The 13,528-nt window shown below is 39.1% G+C and overlaps 1 protein-coding gene across 1 annotated transcript in view; it reads left to right on the top strand.

Moving 5' to 3' along the window:
- The window catches only part of exoc2 (exocyst complex component 2), a 63,141-nt gene that overhangs the window by 5,831 nt on the left and 43,782 nt on the right, over positions 1-13,528 (top strand). Inside the window, exons 2-6 of the mRNA XM_037697810.1 lie at positions 2,631-2,788; positions 3,858-4,034; positions 5,071-5,194; positions 7,951-8,064; positions 10,010-10,134. Of these exons, the coding sequence (XP_037553738.1) occupies positions 2,671-2,788; positions 3,858-4,034; positions 5,071-5,194; positions 7,951-8,064; positions 10,010-10,134 (658 nt within the window). The 5' untranslated portion in view covers positions 2,631-2,670. The remainder of the gene's footprint in view (positions 1-2,630; positions 2,789-3,857; positions 4,035-5,070; positions 5,195-7,950; positions 8,065-10,009; positions 10,135-13,528) is intronic.

Here is a 13,528-nt window from a genome sequence, read left to right as displayed (position 1 = left end):
TTCACGTGTGTTTCTAAGATAAAAAAGTTAAAGGGGGACAGAAACACTCCTGGAAGCAGAAGCAGAATTATACAAAAAAAAAAAAAAAAGAGCCCTGGTCTCTGCTGCTTGCCGCTGCTGCGCCCCTTCCAAACATGTGGGATTGATGAAGTTCAACACCAGGCTCTTGTTTTTAGGCCTGTTAACCTCTTATCTTCATCATGTCGGACTCGTAACCCCTTCATTTCCTCTGACAAGCGCAGGGCAGCAGAAACAGCGCGAGGTAAATCCCGTTGGAGGTTTCTCGTTTAGAACTCGGGGACGTGAGGGTGACCGGAGAGGGAAATTTGTTCTCCCAGAACATTCCTCGGAAAAGCTTTCTGCTCCTGGAGGTTTCTGGGTCAATACATGTTCTGATGTCCTGCTGCTTTTACCACATCTGGGGGTTTGCTGTGCCATCTGTGACTTGTTTGATTAAATATATACATTTATTTAAAGGCTGTGCAGTTTCAAACTCCTTAAAAGCAGGTGTCATAAAAATCTGAAGTATTATTTTCTTTCGTTGATTTAGTTTTTTGAGTCATAAATAAATTATGAACTGCGAACCGTTTATTTTTCAACAGTTTTACTAAATGCAGATAATTTATCCAGTCACTTTTTTGTTAATTTTAGCTACTTTTTGGCTACTTTTAGCTTGTCTTTTGTTACTTTTAGCTATCCTTTTGCTACTTTTTATTTTATCTAACATTTTCTGATTTTTATCATCATTTTGCTGCTCGGGCTACCAGTATTAGCTACTACTTTGAACTTTTACCTAGCATTTTGCTACATTTAGCAATAATGTATCTTCTATCTTTAGGCTAATATTTGCTTTTGATAGAAAGTGCCATTCTACTCTTAGCTTTTGACTAGCCTTTTGCTACTTTTAGCTCTTACTGGTAGTCATCATTTTAGTGTTTTGAGCTATTAGCAACTATTTTATTACTTTCAGATTTTAGCTAGCATTTTACAGCTTTCAGCTTTAACTAATATTTACTGCTGTTGGCTAATGCTATTCTGCTTTTAGCTTTTAGCTAGCCTTTTGCTACTTTGAGCTGCATTTTGGTGCTTTTAAACTTGGCGTATTTGCTGCTTTTGGATATTGTTTTGCTACTTTAAGCTAGTTTTAGCGTTCATTCTGTATTTTTTCCAGTTCCTCTAGTTTCACTTAAGTTATGAACCCATATGTTTATATATTTAGTTGCTCTACAGTAAAACATTCAGCACAAAATGGTCAGATAGTTATAAACAAATTTATCTTGTGAGTTAAGACGGATTTATTTTGTAAACAACAAACAATTATGTAAACAACTTTTTGATAATGACAGGGAAAACTGAGTAAATCTTTATGCAGTGGAATAAAATTATGAATTTAAAAACAACACAAACTAAATTCTCACCTTCAAATCTTTCTCTTCCAACTGGGTTTTATGTAAAGTCAATGTTTAGGTTTACATGAGATGATTGTTTTATAGTGAAACTTTATAACGCAATGTTTAATAAATACATTTCTCTGTTTTTAGGTCGAGCAGTGCTTATTTTTTACAGGTTACATAAAAAAATAAAATTTTAAATCAACTCTACGCTTCAAACTGATTCACCGGCTGCTTGTTTCGTTCTAAAATTATCAACCACAGTTTACGATATCACTTCTGTCCTCGTCTTTCTAATTTTCTCTGAACTTACACCTTTCCACCAGGGCTGTAACTTTGTGCTACTGCCATGAACTTGCCAAAGGTCCGGTCCGTGCAAACGCCTGCGCTGTTTGTGCTCAACGTGTTTTGGCTGCAGAGTAAAAGAGCGGAAGCCTCGTTCGAGCTGCTTCCAAGGCTTGATATGGTTCAGCCTTTTTGAGACCTGGCAGTAATTTATTAGCAAACATCTGTGTGACTGAAATACATTTTTTCTTTTGAAACTTTTCCTCTCATCCCCAATATGAAGGGATTTGCATGGTTGCTCCTTCTTTGGTACCTTAATCTGAACAGTATTGTGTGGGCTCATGAGGAATGATTTGGCAGGCCAGGTTTATTTATCCTGCTCCGTGAGGTTTACATTCTTCCTTTCCTCTCTGCTCTCTGTCTACTTCATTCTTGGCTCTCTTTCTCTATTTTTGCTATTATCTGAGAGATAGCTGCTGCAACACACACGTTGTGTGTAGACCCGCAGGGTGGCAAAATAACCGTGAGACAAATGCTGAGCATGCTTTACTACAAACCTAGTTCTGGGATCTAAACTAGACATGTCTGGCTTTCTATAAATATCGTGTTGTCAAAAAAAACAACAATAATTTATTAGGATTTAACTGAGTGTCATCAAGGTGTTAAAATTATTACAGCTTAGGCTTATCTATCATGAATAAATAATTAATACAGCGTGGTACTCACTAGATGCCTGGCACATAATGGATACTTACCTGGTACTCATCAGTAGTATAACAGGAACATGTAAGCTTTAAAACTTTTAACTCTCCTGCTGTACTTGGGTCAAAAAGACTCTTGAAGCCTCCGTTTTAACCGCAGTGTAATTTTGCCATTTGATTTATCAGATGCAGAAATGGTGTTTTCTCTGTTTCTGACTGTATATTTTGTTTCTGTTCGTATCTCCATGTCCAGGTTCTGATCGAACCGCTGTTCTCGCGCGCCTCAGGTCACCATGTCGCGCCCACGTCAGCCACCGCTGGTCACGGGCATCTCGCCCAAGGAGGGGACAGCCTGGACCAAAGTCACCATCCGCGGAGAAAACCTAGGCATGGGCCCCACCGATCTCGTTGGTAATGACAGTAACAGCACTGACGCTAGCAGCACAAACATCTCTGTCTTTGTGTTTGATAAACATAGAACTACAGTGATGTTGTTGCATCAGTTTCCATTTCTAACAGCTGTTAGATAATAACTGGTCTATTTTTGTTGCGTTTCTAAGACGAAAATAATTGGGATCACTTACCAACTGTATCTAATTTTATTTTGCAAATTACTACTTAGGTCTTAATCATTAACAAATACCAAACAACAAACTTCACAATAACAACTGTAGATTACTTTGTACCTACCTTACTAATTGGACAGCTTGGCAGCAGCACTCTAATGTAAAACCTAATGTAATAACATTGGGACCAACAGTGTAGTTTCATTATGTTTTTGTGAACTTTTGCCAGTACATTCCCTCACTATTGACAGTTTCTCTGCTGTTGAAAAGCTTATGGTAATCCATGATTCTCACTTGTCTTGCATCGCAGTGGCCAACGATACAAGTCTGTTTCTGACCATCTATGCCCCTGGGGCCGTGATTTAGACGATTTGGTAGCACAAATGTGTGTGAGTGCTTATGTATTCAAACAAAGTGGCCTGTGGAGAACAGAGGCAGGAAATGAGGCCGTAATGGGCATGTTATTCACGGTTTTATGGGCTATTTGTTGATCAGCTCTTACGGGATTTTCTAACGTTTGATGACACGCGTAAAGTACTTTAAACCTCCTCTGCTGGAACTGTCAGGGTAATCCCTGTCTCTTTCTTCTTGTGCCCAAAGAGTCTTTAGGCGTGTTTAAAACGAGGCTGACAGATGTAAGGGCAGAGTGCACGTTGTGCCAGTAATGAGCCACTTAGCACTGAAGAGTCGCACACATTCACTATAAGGAGATGAGCGAGGTGGAGGAAGATCAAGGCCACCCACACCCATCCTGACCCCAGCTTGAACTTTGACCCCTGGTGACAGTTTGCTTGCTGATAGACGTCGCTGCCGTCTGAGGACGCTCCTCCTTTTTTGGGCCGTATTAGTGTGTGTGTGTGTGTGTGTGTGTGCCACAGTTTGTTTATTTGTTCTGTCTCTGCCTTCTTTCTCAGGTCTGTCGATCTGTGGCCATAACTGCATGCTGACAGCCGAGTGGATGTCAGCCAGCAAAATAGTGTGCCGTGTGGGTCCTGCCAAAGACGACAAGGGAGAAATCATCGTCACCACCAAGTCCGGGGGTCTCGGCACCTCAACGGTCTCATTCAAACTGCTCAAACCGGAGAGGATTGGTGAGACTCCAGCGACGAGACGTCATCATAGTTTCATTTGTTTCTTGCTGGCCTGGACAGTAGGAGTAGATGGAGGGCTGCAGTCAGTGAATCCATAACTCCACTTCTCATAACAAAACTTAAGGAAAGAAAAAATTAAAAAATGGACAGAGTTGGGAAATCTATTAAAATGATAACAAAGCACATTATTGTAGGTTAGCTCATATTTTATGGTTTTTAAATTAACTGGGTGTTTCTAGTTTTATTTTGATGAAAATAAATGTTTATTTTGCAAAAATAAACCATACATCACCAATGCATCAAATCAAATTTAATGCCTTTTTTTTTTAGATCTTGTTTCCTGATTACCATTTTATTTTTTGTCTCTACATTTTGCAAAACTTTTAGTTTTTCCAGTTTAACAGCCTCTAAACATTAGCTACTCTGAAAGGCTTCAGTCATTCATGATTTTGCAGAAAGCATTATTATACACTACTGTTTTCTTACTGGTTTTACAAAGTAACATTATGGCCACATACAGTTTTCTTACAGGTTAGCACTGTATTTGAGGCTCTTATTTGAAAAACTTGAACAAGTTATGCAGCAGGAGTAATAAACCACCTCAAACTAGCTCAGCTAAAATACTGCATGTTGGTTCATGTTTAACCCAGTAAAGGTGCACCAGTAACTTGATGATAAAATAATAACAAATTAAACAAATACATTCGGTTCAGGACCATGACGGGGGTTCTTTGTTTCATAATTAGTCTTGCAGCAAGATTTCTCTTTGCTCAGCGTTGGGGCTTTTTTCTGCCAATAAAATTGTCTTGACATGTAAAAAATAAAAGACTTTCTTCTCATCAACACTCTGGGTGGGGATTAATGTAGCACATTTTGTACTTCCCATTTAAAGCAAAGCTAACATTAACTTTCTTAAGAGCATTTTCATAGGATAAATGTGTTTTTGTGTACTGCGTGTACAGACCTGGGTGTGTGTGTCTGCGTGTGAGCACATCTGGGACGTGTTGGAGGGTTTCAGCGTCTCGTCTGCCTGCAGGTATCCTGGAACAGTCAGCGGTGTGGGTGGATGAGATGAACTACGACATGAGGAGGGACCGCAACAAAGGACTCTCCCCCCTCTCCCTGGGTCCCGGCAACCCACTGGGCATCGAGATGGACAAGTATGGATCAAAAACCTTCAGATACACACCCACATGCACAGCTCAATCATGCTGACATAAACAAAAGCGCTCTCACCGCTGAGTCATGGTTTACATCCCCAAACAGAAACAAACTCTCCTCATATGCCAGCATTTGAAATATTATGCCAACATGGCAGCGTCTGGGCAGCCTGTGACCGCTCCTCGCAGGGAGTGGAAACAACATAATTGTGTATGAAGTACAGAGCAGGATGATAAAAAGACGTTTGGAAAGAACCTCACACGTACGTGTCCTCGGAGCAGGCGGCGCAGCGATGCCTCCCACGCGTCCAGCAGGGCGAGCAGAGGTTCTAACGTACAGTTTGTGTTGTCGACTTGTGGCATCTCTGGCTTTGTATTTGTTTGGTTTAAAGGGGCCGGGGGCAAGTGACCGCTCGTGGCCACGGACAAGACCCCCATAAAGAGGCTGCAGCGTTCCCTCACATCCAGGGAAACATTAAACATCCTGCACAGAGCCTACAGTGTTCTCTCTGAACAAAGACGCACAAAACCAGCAGTTCATCTTTTACAAGGAGTTATGAAGCTTTGCTGCGTTGTGCGTAGATTATTGTGTTTTGCTGCAACTTTAATGTCTTTTATAGATAATTCACGGCATAATGTTACAGAATCACGTCCACTTTTGGAGTATTCATAACAAAAACCATAAAACCTGCCAGAGATGTAATACTTCCTGGGTTACACAGTCTTGAAATGTCTGGAAAAGCCTTTTAAATATAAGCTTTTGTTTTTGCATCCTATTTCATTTAAAGCGCTTGAGTATTTTTATCAGGTGTCACTACATTTAAATAAACTATAAAGCAAAACTTTACAGAAAATAAAGGTTTGTGAAATTTCTGTTTTCCATTGATTTTTCTGCAATAGTTCAACAATCGGGTTGTCTAAAACAATTTGCCCACTTGTCCAGAACACTTTTTTTTTTTTTACACATATTTAATATAAAATGTTAACATATAAGTTAGATTTTGCTTTAAACTTTTATGTTTTAGGTGTGGCTACCTTGATTTTTTAGTAACTGGCTCAGAAACCACAAAAATGGACAGGTCATTTTCAGATGATACATTTATTTGTTAAAGGGAGGAATTTATTTAGAAGTTTATTTCCTGCTCTTTTCCGTTTATTCTATTTTTGTCATGATGTTTGCAGTTCACATACTAAAAAAATATGTATTCAAATCACAGTACAAACATCTTCCTTTCATTTAAATTAAAGTTTTGTTTCCATAAGTTAAGACCGACTTAAAATAAAATTATCCATATGGAAGTCTGAGTCTTTAAAATGATAAAATTGTGAAGATTTTTGTTACAAGAAGCTTCATTTTAAACAGTTTAACCCTTAAACAAATCTAATTGTTTTCACAAGCTATTATTTATAGATTATTTTAGTTAAACTTGTGTTATTAACTGGAATACATATTCTCACATTCTTAGTTGAAATCACGTCTTACGATATCCTCATTTAGTTGTTGGATAATGTAATTATCCTCATTTATTTTATGAGTTTTGTTTTTTTCTACTTTATACAGGATTTTGAATCCTTTAAAATTTGCTTTAGGATTAAATTTTCACTTGACTTTAGATTTCAGCACATTATTTTGTTTTGAGAATTTAAATTTTTTTTAAAAACTGACCCTAATTACGTTTTATTTATGTTAAAATTGATATTTCAGAAACAGTAGTGTCTTTCCTTCCATGAGGATCATTTCCAACACCGTAAACATAATTTTCGTAGGTTAAATTCAGCTGATTTTGTTGTTCTTATTTACACATAAGTTCATTACTAAAATCGATCTGAAAACTCCCACATTAGATATATAAATGTACCTTTTGTTATATTTTTTATTTCAATAATCCTAAAATGTGATAATACTCTTGTAAGGTATCAATAATGTCTTGTTGCATTTCAACAAATATGCTGTAAAAGATACAAAGTTACGTTATATTCCTTTAAACTTGGATGATCAGATTTATTTATTTTGGAATGTCCTTTCCAAACTTTATTTTATTTGAACGAAAAAACTAAGTTAAAAATGAGGGACACTGTTTTGAGAAGAACTTTACTACTTGTGTTAAACATTTACCATCAAACCTCACTCGTGTCTGTAATCACAGTTTTAATATTTGAAGCATTTCTTTTAGTTATATTGACAAACTTGCTAATTAAAAATATAATAAAAATCCCAATCGCATTATTAAATGTGGAAATTATACGTTTTGAATCAGAAATGCTGAAATATTTTGTTTTTGTTTATGTGCATAAAAAGGAAATAAGTACATAACAAATCTAAATTAGGAGGTTTCTGTGGGTTTTTTTGTGTGAACATCTCCAGAGTTAATATTATAGCTGTATTTTTTTTTTGTTTCACAAAAACCAAATACTCGACCTTTTTGTGTAACTGCAGAGTGGGTGGTGATGGCGGTGATGGGGGGTTCGGTTTGTGCAGACCACAGGTCATTAGTAGAGATCAAGCTTCCCTAATGAGAACTGGGTCCTCCAGGGGCACCCAGGCGTCACACACTGCACTTCCCACGCCAGCCTCTCCCAGCCTCAGCACTTCCTGGCTACACACCCCCCCCTGCTGGACAACTCGACCCTAATGTCACGTCAAACACACAATTTTACTCGATTTGCGGTGAATTCTCTCGCAAAAACTGTTGGTTCTTAGAAGCTTTTTATTTAATTTGCTTTCATAACGTACGCCTGCGTTTGTTTCCTCGCAGAGGCAACGTCCCACACAAAGACCTGGAACCAATATTCCCAGGAATGAGTGCAGACTTCACCAGTGAGAACTTCTGTGCAACCTGGTACCTCATCGAAAACCACGCAGGGACCAGGTAGGCCCAACGTTAGGACTGAGGACGTCACCGTCTACAAAAGCGTCAGCGTCACCAGATCGGTCCTGATGAATTCAAGTTCCCTGACGCGTTCGCACTCTTCTCGTGCTGGCTGTAGTAATCAGTGACAGGTGTTCGTGTTCTCAATAACAGTTTCTATTCAGTCTCAATGGAAAATATGTGGCGTGTAACTACAACACTCAAAGACGGCAGTGAGAACTGTAGCCAGTCTGGAAGTATTGCAGTTTCCTGCAGGGTTGCACTGATGAGTATTTGTATCTGTTCTTACTGTAAGAATATATTTACTCTGAAGTAATCAGAAACCATTCTTTGTATCTGCACATGTTTTAGTTCTCTGCTTTATGTCATCCTCTGCAGATAATTGAACTGAAATGGTTAAGTCTGGACGTAAATGCCCAACTCTTCATTTAAAAAGTAAAGAAAATACTAAAGCGCTGACGTGGGTGAATGATAAAGCACTAAATGATTTGCGCTAAAAGCTTAAACTGCTTTATTAGCAGCAGCTGGGCGCTGACTGACGCTCCATTCAACGGCGTCTCTCGACTAATTTGATACGTTGATGCTCGTAAAACAATACATTTTTATATGTGCTCACTCCGTGCTCGGACATCTGGGTTCTCATAAAAGCTCTTTTTTTTTACGCTTTTCATATTTAGTTAAGTTACATTTTCTCTAGTTTTAGAGTTGTAGTTTTATTTTGTCTTATTTTTCCTCATTTTATCTTTTAGCTACTTTTCTGCTAGTGTTACCTTTTTAGGTTTTCACTTTTAGATTTTTTTTTTTTTTTTTAGCTGATTTTACCTTTTTTGTTTGGCTCTTTTTAACTTTTAACCATTCAGTTTTGGGGTTTTCACCAGTTGTGAGGCACTCTCTGTTCAGTTCGATTCAGTTTTTTTATATAGCGCCAAGTCACAACAGAAGTCGTCTCGGGGCACTAAACCGAAACACAAACTTTTCCAGTTTACTGTGTAACAGACATCACGTGGCAACAACTGTATATTAGACATTTTTTAATAAATTGTTTTATTCTTTAAATCTCTACACCGTCGGTTCATAGCACAGTGAGGTGTGTAAAGAAGGCACCCTGTTGACCCAGAAGGCTGTCATGTCGGGCCAGAGGAGAGTTATTTTGGACACTCCTGGCTTCCTGTCCCCCCTGCTTAGCCTCCCAGTAACCCAGACCCCAAGGATCCAGAATGACCAGGGGCCTCTGTTTGGACCTCACTGGGTGACTGTTTCTTCCTGCAGAGGAAACCTCACTCAAGACTCCGACACACAGATACACATCCTCGCTCCAGATGCCTTTAGACACGCAGAAGTTTTGTTTTTAAACTTGCAGCATTTCTGTTTAAATGTCCCTTTTTCACTTTGGCTCCACAGGTGATAATGAGTTTGTTCATGTTCATGTTCATGTCTGTGTGCGCGACTGTTTTCATTAGCACCGTTAGCAAAATATCCAGTGAACCACCTGATGGATTTTATTGAAAATACTCACTAAATGAACATCTTGAAGTCAGTAACTTTGGAGTCAACCCCGTTCTCGAGTGGACCGCCCTAGCTAAGAAACGGTTGTAGCGATTAGAAAAACGGTGACACGTCGTTCATTTTTACAGGTTTTTAGCTAAAACTCGGTGCGGTCACCTTTAGGAGTCATTCCCAACATGTACTTCAACAACTATCAGATCACGTGAGCTCATGCAACATGACGTGAGTGTGTGCGTAATGTCATTTATAAGGTTTGACCAAAGCGTCAGGTTATTTTAGTTTAAAACTCTGGCATGAAAAGGCGGTGAGCAATGTGCATTCCTTCGAAGAAGTCTGGACTTTTAATTAAAACAGAGTGTGATCTGGTTTTTTTTGTTTTTTTGTGGATCAAATGGCAATTTGACTCTGTTTTTTTTATTTTGTTTTTATTTTTGAACAGTTTTGAGCACCTGAAGGCTGCAGGCAATAATCTGAAAAAACAAGCTACAAAGAAGAACGAGGGAAGTCTGGGTTACGTGAAAGGAGGCCTCAGCACGTTCTTCGAGGCTCAGGATGCTCTGTCAGGTAAAACGGGATTCACACTTTTACACGTTCAACCAACTGATAGTGCACACGCTTTTAGAGCGTCACTCATTTTTTCAGATGGTAGCGCTTGATTTTTTGGGAAAACGTGCGAGTGTTGGCCTTTGGATTTTTTTTTCTCTCCCACATGTGGTTCAGCAGCGGTTGATTAAAGCGGCTCATTTGGCAGCTGTGTGAAAACCTCCACTTTGCACTACAGTTACATCAGCCAACCACAACAAGCGTAATTCACCTCCATCGAAATGAGATCAGCCCTCACCTGTCACACAGCCTCCCTTGCCTCTGAGAAGCGGTTATAAACACACACACATGTGCACACACTCGCTGACCTTCAGACGCCAGAAAGATTTCAAGGTATAGCAGAGACTGACTGCTGTCGCTCTGCCAGGTACTTCAAATCAATTGTTCACTTCGTCATTCATGCTTTTGTCTGTTTACTCCCTGCTCGGCCGCAGTCACTTCCCCTTACTATTTATACGTACACTTTTTCTTGCTCCTTCTTTATTATTATTGCTTTCCGTGTGTTTGTGCCCCGGTCGGAGCAGAGGCAATGTTTTCATTGTTAGCAGCTGAATCTAAATAAACGGAGCAGCCCACCACAATGCGAGCCGGAGTATTAGGACTGATAGTGCTGATAACAGGCCCAATATGACCAGCGGGAACAATGCTCAGTCATTCTCACGTTCGGACTGAGTGTGCCTACTGTGTGCCACCGCACCAATGGGAAATGTTACAGTCTCGTATGGACGCAGGAAGCACCGTCTATGTACTCCAGTGACCCGTCACCAAAGAGGACATGACTCCACTGATTCTTTGTGACCCAGTGTCACAGCAGTCAAGATTCAAGACTAAGGGGTGGCAGGCAAACTACTTCATGGGGCATTTAGAAAATGGAAAATTCTGGATACGTTTTCAAACGTAAAAACTTTGCTCTGCTAACAATAATTTGCGCTACCATTTTAAAACAGTCATAGTTGCTGTGCTCTGCTGTTTGTCCTAGTAGAGTTACCATAGCTTCCTGTTGTGGTAAACCTGTATTTTTACATATGTTTATCTTTTCTTGTGTCTGACCCATTAAGAATGTGTCTGTAAATAATAACTTAAGTTACTCAAACACATCAGTCTTTATTAATTCAATTCAGTTTATTTATATAGCGCCAAATCACAACAAAGTTGTCTCAGTGCACTTTACAGGAACATTCACATAAAAGCCAATTAGTAAAGTTCTCTATCTAAGGAATCCAGCAGACAAGTTGAATCTTGGCTTCGTTGCAGTCTCCTATCCTGAGCAAGCACAGTGGCAACAGTGGAAAGGAAAAACTCTCTATAACAGGAAGAAACCTCCAACAGAACCAGGCTCAGGACAAGAGGCCATCTGCTTTGACCGGCTGGTTGAGAGGACAGGAAGGAGAGACAGACGAACACAGAATGGTAGGTCCAGGTATAGGTCCAGGTCCAGGTATAGGTCCAGGTGTATCTGAAGACAAAAAACACATGTTAAGGATAGAAAAAATAATTACAAATACAAAACAGGTTGAGCAGAGTAAATAAAGACAGTAGCAGAGCAAAAAGTATGGTCAGTTTGTCCTCCAGCAGTCTAAGCCTATAGCAGCATAACTAAGGGACGGCTCAGGAAACCCAAGCCGACCCTAACTATAGGATTTATCAAAAAGGAAAGTCTTAAGCCTAGTTTTAAAACTGGACCATGTGTCAGCCTCACGGACAGAGATCGGAAGTTGGTTCCACAAGAGAGGAGTCTGATAACTGAAAGATCTTCCTCCCATTCTGTTTTTGGAAACTCTAGGAACCACAAGTAAGCCTGCAGCCTGAGAGCGAAGTGCTCTGTTGGGAAAATATGGAACAATAAGATCTGTAATATAAGATGGAGCTAGGTTGTTGAGAGCTTTGTAGGTTAGAAGTAAGATTTTGAATTCTATTCTGGACTTGACAGGGAGCCAATGGAGAGAAGCTAAAACTTGAGAAATATGATCTCTCCCACTAACTCCAGTTAAGACTCTAGCAGCAGCATTTTGGATCAACTGAAGACGTTTTAAAGAAGTATTTGGACATCCAGATAATAAACCATTGCAATAGTCCAGTCTAGACGTGACAAATGCATGGACCAGTTTTAGATAAGATGTTTTAATGTTAGTGATATTACGCAGATGGAAGAAGGCAGTTGTAGTAACGTTTTTAATGTGGGGGATAAAAGACATGTCCTGATCAAAAATAACACCAATATTTTTAACATTAGAGCTGGAGGACAGATTAATGTCATCTAAGGAGGGAGAAAGACTGAAAAATTCATTCCTAAGGTGCTCAGGTCCAAAAACCAAAACCTCAGTCTTGTCTGTGTTCAACAGGAGAAAATTAAGGGTCATCCAGGTTTTTGTGTCTTTAAGACATGCTCGTAGTCTAAGTAGCTGATTGGATTCATTGGGTTTAATGGACAAATATAATTGTGTGTCATCAGCATAACAATGAAAATTTATCCCATGCTGTTTAATAATTTTACCCAATGGAAGCATATATATATAGTAAAGAGTATTGGCCCAAGCACTGAGCCCTGAGGAACTCCATGACTAACTTTGGTGTATGAAGAAGATTTATTATTTACATTTACAAACTGGAATCTATCAGATGGATATGATTTAAACCACTTTAGAGCCATTCCTGTAATCCCAATATCATATTCAAGCCTCTGTAGTAAAATATTGTGATCAACTGTATCAAATGCAGCGCTGAGGTCTAACAGGACCAGTATAGACACAAGTCCATTGTCTGAGGCCATGAGAATATCATTAGTGACTTTTAATAGTGCTGTTTCTGTGCTATGATGAGCTCTAAACCCTGACTGAAACTCTTCAGATTATTTCTTTGTAGATGTTCACGCAACTGACCTGCAACTATTTTCTCTAGAATTTTTGAGATGAAAGTTAGATTAGATATAGGTCTATAGTTGGCCAGAATTTCTGAATCAAGATCAGACTTCTTAAGTAAAAGTTTAATTACAGCAACCTTAAAGCTCTGTGGTACATAACCATCCATTAAAGACAAATTAAGTAGATCTAAAATGTGGACATTAATTAGGGGAAATGCCTCTTTAAACAGTCTGGTTGGGATGGGATCTAGCAGGCATGTGGATGGTTTGGATGAGGTTATTATTTTTGACAATTCAGAGCTCAACAGGACAAAAACTGTCCAAACATAAATCAGGCTCTAGTGAAATGTTTAAAGTTTTCTCATTTGACAGGGGACTAGAGATAGTAGAAGGAAGGATGGTTTGAATTTTCACTCTATTAGAAATCATTTTATTTATAAAGAATCTCATGAAGTCATCACTACTTATAGTTGTAGGGATACATGGTTCAACAGA

The sequence above is a fragment of the Nematolebias whitei genome, chromosome 3 (assembly GCF_014905685.2).
Source record: "Nematolebias whitei isolate Nwh7 chromosome 3, NemWhi1, whole genome shotgun sequence".
In the NCBI taxonomy this organism is placed as follows: domain Eukaryota; kingdom Metazoa; phylum Chordata; class Actinopteri; order Cyprinodontiformes; family Rivulidae; genus Nematolebias; species Nematolebias whitei.
Note: the sequence above shows the minus strand (reverse complement) of the source record. Positions and strands in the feature narration are given on the sequence as shown.